This window comes from Pogona vitticeps, chromosome 1 (genome assembly GCF_051106095.1).
Source record: "Pogona vitticeps strain Pit_001003342236 chromosome 1, PviZW2.1, whole genome shotgun sequence".
NCBI lineage: Eukaryota > Metazoa > Chordata > Lepidosauria > Squamata > Agamidae > Pogona > Pogona vitticeps.
Window position 1 is genome coordinate 140,458,656 of NC_135783.1, and position 12,570 is coordinate 140,471,225.

At 43.0% G+C, this 12,570-nt stretch overlaps 1 protein-coding gene across 1 annotated transcript; it reads right to left on the reverse strand.

The window, feature by feature from the left end:
* Positions 1 to 2,070: 2,070 nt before the first annotated feature.
* Positions 2,071 to 8,039, reverse strand: RDH14 (retinol dehydrogenase 14). The gene is made up of 2 exons (XM_073001957.2): positions 7,616 to 8,039; positions 2,071 to 3,219 (listed from the first exon to the last, which is right to left on the reverse strand). The coding sequence occupies exons 1-2, from the start codon at positions 8,012 to 8,014 to the stop codon at positions 2,602 to 2,604; spliced, it is 1,017 nt and encodes a 338-aa protein (XP_072858058.1). The 5' UTR covers positions 8,015 to 8,039; the 3' UTR covers positions 2,071 to 2,601.
* Positions 8,040 to 12,570: the final 4,531 nt, after the last annotated feature.

A 12,570-nucleotide genomic window follows, 5' to 3' on the forward strand; every position in this document is an offset into this window, starting at 1 on the left:
AACAGAAAACACAAAGAAAAGGCCGTGTGGAACCGCAAGGTTACATGAATGTAAGAATGGACGATACATTTTATTGGACCACCAGAAGCATAGCTATTTTACTGTTTGCGTTCATAATGGATGGGAATAAAAATCACTTATAATCTTGGGGCTCCTGTTATCTCAGTTGTCCTTTTGGAAATATCCAAGGTAGAAGTTATAGGGGGCAAAATTCAGGAGAGTTGCCACAGTTTGGAAGCTTGTATTGTACACCTTGCACAGTACTGTTTATTTCTTTGCAGGGAAAATAAATCTTGTAGCTTTGTGCAATTCCCCTCCCCCAATATTATCTTGTAAGCTAGAGAAAGGAACTGTGCAGTCCACCTGTTTTTGGACTACAATCCCCATGATTCCTCACTATTAAGTATGTGACGTGTGGCTGACTGGAGCTGCAGTCCAACAACCTGTGTAAAGCTACTTTGCTACCGATCAAAACAGAATAGCTGCATAATCCTTGAAATAAGGAAACACAGTGATAGCATCAGCATACAAGTTGGATATCACGTTCCTTATTTAGTGTACAGCTTTATTTAACAAGAACAAGGAGGCAGATTTGTATAATCAAAGCCAAAACGGAATATTGCGAAACAGCAACAACTCTGCATGTAAAAAAGGGGAAAAAAAGTAAATCTGTATAAAGATTTTCTTTACTTGTATAATTCAAAGCTAGTGCAGACACATTTGGAATAGTGTGCACATGTGGTCTTGTATACACAGAAAATTCATTTCAGTGCTATTGAGCAAACATATTAACACAGATGGCAGTTCATCAGCTTGGTGATTCAGGAAGACTAAAGCTGCATCCTAGGGCAGGGAGCTAGTTTACCACATAAACTGACTTACATCCCAGCCTGAAATACATCTATGCTATTTATTTCTACAAAGCATGCTGAGAACCATGTGCTGGCTGCAGCATTTCCCAGGAGTGAACTGCCACATTCCCCATATCCCAGCTCTCTCCCTGGGACTCTTCTACTGTTTGTGCCTTCAGCTTAGGTGTTCTCCAATTATAGCTTACGCATTACGATTCGTGTGCCACGGAGACTCTGTGATTAAGTGCATTCCTATTGAGATTCTAGCTGCTACTTTAATGTGATGGCTCATTCCTATATTACTCAAGTAGAGCATTCAGTGTTACTCTGAATTTAGTGCAATTCAGTGGAACGCCTACATAAACAACACAAAGAATAATGGCCTCACTCAGCAGGTGCAGACACACTGCCTCATGGTTGATTCCAAACAAGGTGTAAACAGGGCCAAGACATTATGGGGAGCGGTTGCCTGGGTGTTATTGGGGCACTGCCACCAGAACTGGCCAAGAAGCAGCCAAGGTATGCAGGCAGGTGGCAGCAGGAAGAAAGGCGTGACCATTACTGCCCTCTTACTCCTCCTATTTTCATGGCGAGTACTGCAGGGCCAGAGGGCATTCTTCAAGCAAAGTATGCAGGAAAGGAGGATTTGGTGGCAGGTGCTTTGGGCAGGAGAGGAATGGGGTGGCGGCAAATTGGCTAACTGGACGGAGGAGCCCTGCCCACTCTCTCTACTCTTCTAGAGCAATCAATGCTATGACGTTTAAGCTGAAAAATGGAGAACTCCTGACCTTCCAAGATGTTTTAGATTACAACATAGCAAGTGAGTAAGGGGCCGTTGGAACTGCAGTCCACAGCATTTGGGAGGAGTCTCTGTAGCCCAGCTGAGCCAAACAAGTTCTACTATGGGCTCCCAGCTGAAGCAAGATGAACGTCTCATTCTTGCTGGAGACATGCGTGAGTGGACACAATGAGGCAACAAGTGACAGAAAAATATTTCAGTCACAGCAAGCAAGGTCAAATATCCAATCCACAGTTACGTGTATTTAAAATTGGATTAAAGTAGCACTCCAAAATGCTCAGTTGTGCTCTGTATTCTGGTCCTAGAGATGTCTAGGGAACCAGTGTTATTGTGACACAGGCCAGATTCTCCAGGACTGTTTCAGGGCAAGACCTTCTCCAAAGCAGAAACATACACATGAACTGAGGCTGTTGCCAGACATTTCTCTCCCTTATTTCTTTTAATATTTAGTATTGCTGGTATTTCTTTTAAAGAACATCCCCACCCACCCCCCAAAATGCCATATATTTCAAAGACAGCACCATGCAAAGCCAGTTCCAATATAAAGCATTGAACTACTGACACACACGCTAGAAAGCAGATGCCTCTCCACATTTTGCAGTTGTTGGTACATTCAATCTCAAAATATATTAAACCTCAAAATATATTATATTAATATAAATATAAATTAATATATATTTATATTAATAAATTGATTTATATTAATTTATTATCTTAAATTCTACTTCTTCCACTTAAATATTATTTTCTTTTATATTAAGAATATTCCCATTACAAAATAAAAAAGAATCCAATTCCTGCATTGCTCAAAATTAATCCCGACCAGAGACAGAATAACTTTGGATTCTTCTGTCTCAAGTGAAATAAAGACAACAGACGCAGGTAACTGTGAACTCCCCAATATATATATATATATATATATATAGGCTATGCAATGCTTCTCCTTGTGACTTATTTTAGAAGCCCCACCATCACTTCACTGATATCCCATAGTTTCCTTGCAACCAGGTCATCCGTGGCCTTAGGCAATAGTTGTTCCTCCTTACAATCTCCAAAATATTTCCCCGATACCCCCTCCACTTCAGGAGAGGAGGCCAGATAAATAGACGTCTGGGCTCCTTCCAATGGAGATTTGAAGAAAGCCCAAGACACGAAGTTGAACAGGGGCCTAGCTAGTAAAGGAATATGTATGTATCTGCCTAGATTTGTTCTAACCACACCGGGATGGAGCACATTAACGGTAACCCCTGTACCCTCCAAACGCCGGGCTAACTCCATGGTGAACAAGATGTTAGCCAGTTTACTTCGACTATAAGCAAAACCTTTGTTGTAATTTAGCTCACTGTTCAAGTCATCAAAGTTGATCTCGCCATACTTGTAAAGCTTGGAGGACACCACTACAATTCTGCTGGGCGCAGAATTTTTCAGAAGTCCAAGGAGGAGGTTTGTGAGTAAGAAATGACCTAAGTGGTTGACACCAAACTGCATTTCAAAGCCATCTTCAGTCTTCATGTAGGGACACTGGAATATCCCAGCATTGTTGATCAGGACATCCAGCCTAGATTCTTCCTTTAGGAGAAAAAGGGAAGAAAGGATAAATTAGTAATATGGATAGAATAAAACAAACACTCTTTGCATTTTTTAAAAATTAGGGATTTTTTTAAAGCTTATATTCGTTTCATCTGGCCAACCCCAATCATGAATATACTGATGGCTTTCACCACATACCTTTGATTTCCATACTTATGAAAATTAGGAAATATGCAGTAATAATGTGCCAGGATTTTCAGGTCTGAACATCATATTTTTGTCAGAACATCAGAAAACCACATTTTTGTTTGTGTCTGTCTGTGAGTCACAGTTCCAAGACCATGAAACCAAGACTTCAGAAACTTTGCTATACACAGTAAGGGAATACAGTGGTGCCTCGCTTAACGAGCGCACCGTTTAACGACGAATCCGCATAGCGACCTGTTTTTTGGGGTTGCTAATGCGATCGCATTGCGATGTTTAGATAGGCTAAACATCGCATTGCGATCATTTCTGCACCCGGCGGTCATTTTGGGAACAGCTGATCAGCGGTTCCAAAATGGCTGCCGGGTGCAGAAAATGGCTGCCCGCACCATTTTCGCGCCCTGCCCTCGCTTACCGAGGGTGCGAAAATGGCGGCGCTATGGAGAAACTTCGCAGAACGGTGAGTTTGAGAGCCATAGGAATGCATTAAACTAAGTTTAATGCGTTTCTATGGCGTTTTCCGTTCCGTATAGCGATGTTTCCCCATAACGACGGTTAATCTGAAACGGATAAACCTCGCTATGCAGGGCACCACTGTACTGAATCTTCGGCTTATTTAATCCTAAACATACACTCATGAGTCCATTTCTTCAATACTTCCAGCCCATTCATGAGATGACAGCCTTCCCAATTTAGTGCACAGCTTCACAAATTATTCAGTCTGAAGACCAGATTGGTGGGAGGGGAGGAGGGCAATGGCAATAACCCAAAGGATAGCGACAGACCTGCTCCATCTCCCTGGACAGGGACAGCCTGCTCCCGTTGGGGGCTGTTAGGGAAACCTGTGACAGAGGGTATGCCTGGGTATCTTGTCAACTGCAGCTTCTACAATCAGATGAATCAGCTACAATGCATCCAGCTCTGACAGGTATCTTTGTTTCTGACTTAAAGCCAGAACCCTACTTGCTATTTACACATGTGCAAGAGAAGCAAATGCTGAAGCCGCTGCAGCTGATGGCAGCTCACTGACAAGGTGCTGTATACATGCGTGCAAACCACACGGGACTTGTACCTTGAGAGTACGGTGCAATGCCTCCCATGTTTGCTCTTACACATGCATAAATAATCAATGAGATTTTAGCGCAAAGTGTACTAAACAAGCAAGCAACCCACGTGAAGGTAGATACGTTCATTAGTAAAATGGTGCTTGATAAATCTCCCAAGTCGGTGACACCTTCCCTAAAACAGGAAAGAAGATTCACAGCATCTCTTGCATTCTGACATATAGGACTCTTCAAATATCAGAGGCTCTTCCCAACTTGGATTCATTACAGATCTACCTCTGGATGACAAAGGAGTCTGCAGCAGCATTTCACTCCAAGACAAAGAAAAGAGAATCTACGATGGGGGTCTGTCCTGGCAAACCAATTACTTCTCACGAGATTGTGATGCTATATTGCTTGGCAACACCTGATGCTGGCAGGTCACATGGCCTTCTCTGAGTGACATGGCTGTATCTTGCTTTCTCTTCACATCTGCCGGCCCAAATCCTGTTGCTTAGCACAGGAAAACGCCCACGTCAAAGAAGATCTAGTGAGTCAACTCCTTCACAAGTTCCATTGATTCAAATGGGCCTATTTTAACTGCAATTTGAAGTTAAAGTAGACCCATTTGAATCAATGGAACTTGTAGAGGATGAATCAAATCTCCATTGATTCAATGGATCTACTCTAGTGCAATTTATTACACTAAATAACAGGATTTTGGCCGTTGTATAACAAAGTTTTACTGTGTGCCGCTTCCCATATAACACAGGTTCTTTTCTCATACAGGTTTACATTTCCTATATGCTCCCGTCAGTCTTTTGCAGCAAAAGCAACAAAGAGCCCTGTGGCACCTTAAAGATGACCATATTTTATTTGACATATGCTTTCATGGCCTGTGACTGATGAAGTCTGGCTCTGATGAGTGGGCTGTAGTCCACAAAAACGTATGCCAAATAAAATACAGTATTTCAGGACTGAAGTCGTCACAAGACACCTTGTTGCTGTTTTTAACTGACAGCGCCTCCTTAGGGAGCGCGGGTCTGAAGCCATTCTGTACTTCAGTATCAAATGCACTCTGCATGCAATAATAAAAGAAGCTAGCCAAGCCAAAATTACCAAATCTTTCCTTTACAAAAAAGGCTACTCAGTGTTCCTTATTTTTAACTCAACTGTCAAGCTGCAACTGCTCTCATCTTATGATTGTAAGGTGGTTTGGGGGGTTAAGGGTAGAATAACACATAACTATTATTTAAAAGTTTGCACTCAGGCTTGCACAATAAACAAAGATAATGCAGTTCTAAGATGAGGATGATGACGATTCTTCATGGCTTATTGTTTTAGCTTTAATATTTTCTTCTTAATGTTGTAAGCTGCCTCTTTTATACTCTTAGCTTTAAATATTATCTTTTGAAGATGTAAACCACGGTTGTATACTCCATATTTTCAGCTTTAAATATTGTCTTTCAAGGATGTAAGCTGCCTTGGGTCCATTTTAAGGAGAAAGGTGGGGTAAAAATGCTTTAAACAAACAAACAAACAAATAAATCATTCAAAGGGAAATAAACCTGTCTGGTGCTGCCGATGGTACATTAAATGATGACACTCCACAGACCACCCTTATACGTGCAGGAATGCACCAGCCTTTTGAAGAAGAAAAAAAGTCAAACAAGACTTCATCTCAAGCTACTAAAAGGTAAACACTAGGATAATAGTTTATGAAAAAAGGCTTGAGGGTGGGTTTGTTCTTTTCAGCAATGTCTGAAAGAATCAGTTCCTTGATGTGATTTCTACGGACTGGAAAGCCACCATTGGTTTTAGCTGATCAACATGCATACCTAAAATGCAATATATCTTCCAAAAGGCATGTTGGGGCAATACTTTTATTGTTTTAGTGGGGGAGGGCAAAAAACAGTGTTCAAGCTTTTAAGATTACTCATTTCTCACCAGTTGGGCTGTCATGAAAAGGAGAGGGGAAGTTTCACAGTCTTTTCTTGTAGTTTGCACAAGACCTGGCCTTGCCATGGAGGAGGGCAAACTAGACTGGCAATGAAATGCTATTCGTCACAATGGCAGATTTCAACCTGGGATAACAGGCTGCAGATATCCCAGAAGCTAGAAAGTGAAGGGCTTACAGACTCCATCTTGGCAAACGCATGTTCCCACAGCAAACTCAAAGGTACTGTACTTCAAAGTGATTCTGTCGTATATGTCATATGTAGAAAAGATAGCCCTATTGGGTCTGTGCAAGCATCTTAGGTAAAAACAAAATAAAAATGAAAGTACAAATGAAAAAAGGCAAAAGTATGGCAGTACCTAAAAGACTAATTTACATTTTAATGTGAGCTTTCGTGGACAAGTCCACTTCCTCAGACCCATATGTTTGGGTGGTTAGGTGCCATGAACCTGCCAGGTTTTTATCACCACTGAACCACAAGAGTCACTGCACGGCCCTGGGCAAAGCCTGTGGTCTCTCTCTCTCTCTCTCTTTCAGCTTAACCTACTTTAAATAAAACACTCATGCAACCTCTAATGTCTGACAAAGTCGATGTGATCCACAAAAGATCACATTAAAGAACTGTATAGCAGTTAAGTTTTAAGGTGCTGTGATGTTTCTGCTCCATCTCTCTGGTCTAATCTACCTTACAGGGTTGTTGTAAAGGCAAGCGGTGAAGGAGGACAACATCTCGGTCTCACTGGAAGAAAAGTAAAATGTAAACATAACTCGTAAAACAAATAAGTAGTTCAGAAGGAGATAATCCCAGTCTCTTTGTGTTCCAAAGGATATGCGCAGGCAGGAGACCGGCTATTAATCTCCCCCATTCTCTCATCTTCTTGAAGGGTGATCTCCTTAACCAGTGGAGAGAGAGATCCTGGAAGCTTTGAGGTCAAAGGAGGTCCCGCCTTGTGGGAAAGGTATCCTTCACCCCCATGCCAGCTCTGCTCTCTGCCACTTGTCTTTTTGACAAGTGCTATTATTATTATTATTATTATTATTATTATTATTATTATTATTATTATTATTATTATTATTATTATTATTATTATTATTATTATTATTATTATTATTATTATTATTCCTACTTGTTAACCTCCAGGGCATCCTCCTCCTCCTCCTGCTGTCTCCGTCAGGATGATTCCTGCTCGTCCCCCTACCACACCACCCCCCCGCCCCCGCGTCGGCTCACCTGCAGCACCTGCTGGCAGAAGCGGCGGACGGAGCGGAGCGAGGCCAGGTCGAGCTCGTGCACCAGCAGCTCCCCGCGGCACTCGCCGCCCCCGCCGGCCCGCGCGCACACGCCCAGCTCGGCGCGGAGCTCCCGGGCGGCCTCCTCGGCGCGTCCGCGGTCGCGGCAGGCCATGATGACCCTCGCGTGTTGCCGTAGCAGCTCGGCCGCCGTGGCCCGGCCCAGGCCGCTGTTGGCGCCCGTGATGATCACCGTCTTGCCCTTCATGAGCGGCGCCGCCGCGCCGGACATGCCCGGCCTCGCCGCCTTCGCCGCCCAGCGCCACCACCAGCGCCGCGCCAGCAGGAGCAGCAAGCCGCCCCCCAGAGCTGTGACCAGGACCACGGCCGTCGGGGCCATCGCCCAACAGAGCGGGCGGGCGGGCGGGCGGGAGGAGGCGGGCCCAGGGAAGCTCCGCCCCGGGCGGTGCCGGGCCAATGGCCGCCCTCGGCCGGAAACAGCTTGCGCGCGGGTTGGCCCGCGCCGCGCCCCATTGCATGGCGGGAGTTGTAGTCGGAACGAGCCTCTGGGGAGGAAACGGAGAGGCGCTGGGGAGATGGGTGGGAAAAGAAGCCGACGAACGCTCCCCCCCCCCCCGGTGGGCCAGGGGAACAAGCCGGAATCCCCACCACCACGAGCCCACGAGGAGGAGGAGCGGGAAGAATTAGGGCTATATCACAGTCGGATGCTGCTGGTGCTGCTGTGGAGGTCGACAAGCTGGAGTACTAACAGCGATCATCATCATCATCATCACAACAACAACAACAGTAGTAGCAGCAACAATAGTAATAACAATAATAAAGGCAAAGAAGATCACCACCACCACAACATGCACGCTTTTGCGTTTCCCAGAACTCTTCCTGAGTGACTGTTGCTGCTGCTATTGCGAAGAGCCACCGTGCCCATTTTGCCAAATATATTTTGACTAACGTGATTCGACGCTGGGTTTTTTTTTTTTTTTTTTGCAATTCACGTCTAGTGACCTTCACTTCGCCCCCCCCCCCCCCTCCTTCCCTTCTCTTTGTAGAGGAGTTGAAGGCATGGCTGCCAGGCTTGGGGAGCCCAGTCTCCCTCTGTTGTCTCTCAGAAGAAGAGCCAGCCGGCGGGACAGTCCCAGAAGGGGACTAGCAAGGGTCGCCATAACTCAAGAGTGAATCCATCATCGTCATCATCCATGTAGAGGTGAACTGTGAAATGTGTATGGTGAACTGGACTTCTAATCTTAATGCTTGTTTTTTAAGGTGACACGCCATCCTTTCCTACTTTAGCAGCAGGGAGATATAAAGATCTGTGCGGTGATTGAATTTGTCCTCTCCTTCCTACAATTGCTAAAATGCGAAGTGGGTTTGGACCGGAAAATGCAAATTAATAAAATACAACGAAAAGATGGGAAGCTGTTTCTAACTCTTCTTGGTTTAGGAGCAGCACTCAATTCTCTTTCACACATAGGGAGAAATAATCAAGTTTATAAATGGACTGCTCTTGTATTTAATAAAAGCAGTCTGTTAGTATGCACCCTGTTTTCCCGAAAATAATGCAGGGTCTTATATTAATTTTTGCTTCAAAAATGCATTAGGGCTTCTTTTCAGAGCATGTTTTATTTTTTTCATGTACAACCATTTACATTTATTCACATACAGTCGTGTCATCTTCTGGTTGCTGCACAATGGTGGAGGGCAGGGTTTCACTTAACTAGGATGTATTTTTGGGGTAGGGCTTATATTACAAGCATTCTGAAAAATCATAAGGTAAATTTTCCCCTTGTCAATTTGTCCAGTTGTGTCCAACTCTAGGCAGTGCTGCTCATCTCCGTTTCCAACCCATAGAGCTAGCTTTTGACCACAGACAATCTTCCACGGTCACGTGAGCATCGTGACTAGACACAGAATGCCGTTACCTTCCCACCAAGGTGGTACCTATTTATTTTTGCATTTTGCATGCTTTCAAATTGCTAGGTTGGCAGGAGCTGGGACAAGTGACCTGGGGTCACTCCGTCGCATGGATTCGATCTTACAACTGCAGGTCTTCCGACCTTGCAGCACAGAGGCTTCTGCGGTTTAACACGCAGCGATTTTAGGGGAATCAGGGTATCAGCACAGGAATGCTGCACTGGAAAAGGCAGTTTTTAAAACTGGGGATTAAACAGTGCTTTGTCAGTGTATTCGTGAAGGCTTTCATGGCCGGGATCTAATGGTTGCTGTGGGTTCTTCGGGCTATTTGGCTGTGTTCTAAAGGTTGTTCTTCCTAACGTTTCGCCAGTCTCTGTGGTCTATGTTTAGAGAAAGTTAGGTTTTGTAAATAATTAACGTTCCACATGAAATTAGGGAACATTAAATGATGGACCAGATGCAAACTGATTCTGGATCTCCAGTTCTGGCTCTCTGCCTCTTGGGCGCTTTGTCAAGTTAGCAGCTTAGTTTAAGAATACTTCCATGCCGATGGGTGTGGGGAATTAAAGACTAGCCAAGTAGGAGTACTGTGAGATACTTTTCCTGCAGTAAGATTTATAAGGATCCATGAAGGTGAAATAAATCAAATGGCAGGACCACTTGACCTTAGGTGCAACCAGCGGCAAAGCACATGGTTCCATGCTATGTGTAATTCAAATTCTAAATCTAGACCTGCTCCTATCACACCTATTTTGGGAGTACTAGTATCTTCCTCAGACAGCCTGCTAGCAATTTCTCATATGCAATAACATCTGTATGCAATGTTGATTTTTGAAATAAATCTGAACAACCACTTCAGCTTAGGAAATGCGGAGTACCAGAAAATATGTCCTTCTTTTAGTATTTAAAAAAATTGTGCTCAGTGTTCGGCTCTAATGAATAAAGTATTTCCTAACTTTTACATTAGAAAATGTGATATGTGTACTGTTGGTTTCTGGAAGGGCAAAAGGGAGGAATTCCCATTGAGTTAAGCTTCTGCCGCTATGGTTCTAGGGCTACAGAAAAATTGACAAATATGTTTGCTGTAATTGTTACCAAGGGGCAAAACCAAAAGCAATCCAGCTCATTTCAGTATCCCTTCCAGGCTACTCTGATGACTTTCTTCCTTCTCACAGGTACAAAAGGGCACAATGCCAGATTTCTGCAGAAACTTTAAATATAGTTTTGAAAACTAGGCCAAATATATTAGCAAATCCATAATGGGTAGAAAGAAACATGGTCCCTTCCCCCCCCCCCTGCAGATTTCTTTCTTTCTTTCTTTTTTTGTAAGTAGCAATTTGTTTGTGATTTTAAAATGAAAAAAAAAATCAGATTGTTTCTGTTCTTGACCTGCCTCAACAATACCTGGTAGAACTTCTTACAAAACCTGAGCTTTAGTCTTTGCCCTTTTTTCTGTATTTTCAGTCTTTATTGAAGACCTTCCTTTTCATATTTTGGGGACTAATAAAACAGGAGTTACTGTTTTATTAATGTATTTATTTTCATCGTGATTTACCACAGTTGACTATCTTATCTATTGTGCACTCTCATTTCCCTGTTTAAAAACTCAAATAAAAATAGTCTTTTTACACCCTGTTGCATAGCTCCATTTTGTGGTTGGGGTGCCAGCAGCAGGGAAATTTTGAAAACTATTTTCTTTATATAATTTGAAGAAAAGATCTTGAGCAATAACTTAGCTTACGTAATAATTGCTAAAATTGCTTTTACAGTTCGTCCCAACAGAGAAGGCACAGTTTCCTCACCATGATCTTAAAAGACTGTGGCTGTAATCACAAGTGCACAAAAGTAGTCTTCTTTAACCTAATGTTTCCAGATGTGCTAGACCAGTGGTTCTTAACCTTTGTTACTCGGATGTTTTTGAACTGCAACTCCCAGAAACCCCAGTCAGCACAGTTGGTGGTGAAGGCTTCTGGGAGTTGCAGTCCAAAACTCCTGAGTAACCCAAGGTTAAGAACCAGTGTGCTAGACTAGTGGTTCTTAACGTGGGCGATAATGCCCCCCAGGGGGCGATTTCATTTTTCAGGGGGGCGTTAAAACGAAAAGGGGCGGCGTGGGGGCGCTGGAGCAGAAGGGGGCGGTAGGGGGGCGCTGGAGCAAGCCAAACCTGTGAAGATGGCTGCAGTCTTTTTACAATGTGCATGAATATATATCTTCCTCCAATCTTAATTTAGTTTCAGAGTTTTCGTCTTGAAATTTTTAGTTTCTGCATTGCGGTTTGTTTTTATGCCCTTTTTATATTTCTTTTTGCGTCTTAAAATTCGCTTGCAACTAAATCATTAAATGTTACTTTTTTGGGGCATTTCATTTTCTTGGAATTGAATTTTGTTTTCAGGGGTCATTGGATTTAAGTGTCTTAAATAAATAAGTAAGTAAGTAAGTAAATAAATAAATAAGATATCATCACCGCGGGGAGGGGGGGGCGATGATAACTTCCTGAATGGCTCAAGGGGGCGTTTCTTTCAAAAAGGTTAAGAACCAGATGTGCTAGACTACAAATTCCATCTGTTCTAACCAACATGGCCCATGCTAGCTGAAGATGAGAGTTGTAGACACAACTGGAGGACACTTGCTTGGAAAAGGCTCCTGATGAACATAATTTCTAAATGAAATACTTAGGATTCTGTTGTGTGAAGAACAGTTGTTACATACCACATAGCTATCTGTTCAATAGCAATGTCCAGAGGGCTTTTGACTATTTTAAAACATCTGCACATCTAAAGGTTGTATGATTTTTTTTTAAATTAAAAAAACATGTTAGGCATGATCCATGGATTTCCCACGGACTTCACTAGAAGAGTTTGGACACTCTGATCTCCTTGGGGAAGAAGATGGAGAAATAAATAATTATACATGTATAAACAAACAAGGTCTTAATTTCTCCCTTTTGATTAAGTGGGAATTAAAAATGTTTTATGTTGATTGATCAAAAGTTACAATAGTTATTACATAAATAAGAAAAAAACCTGA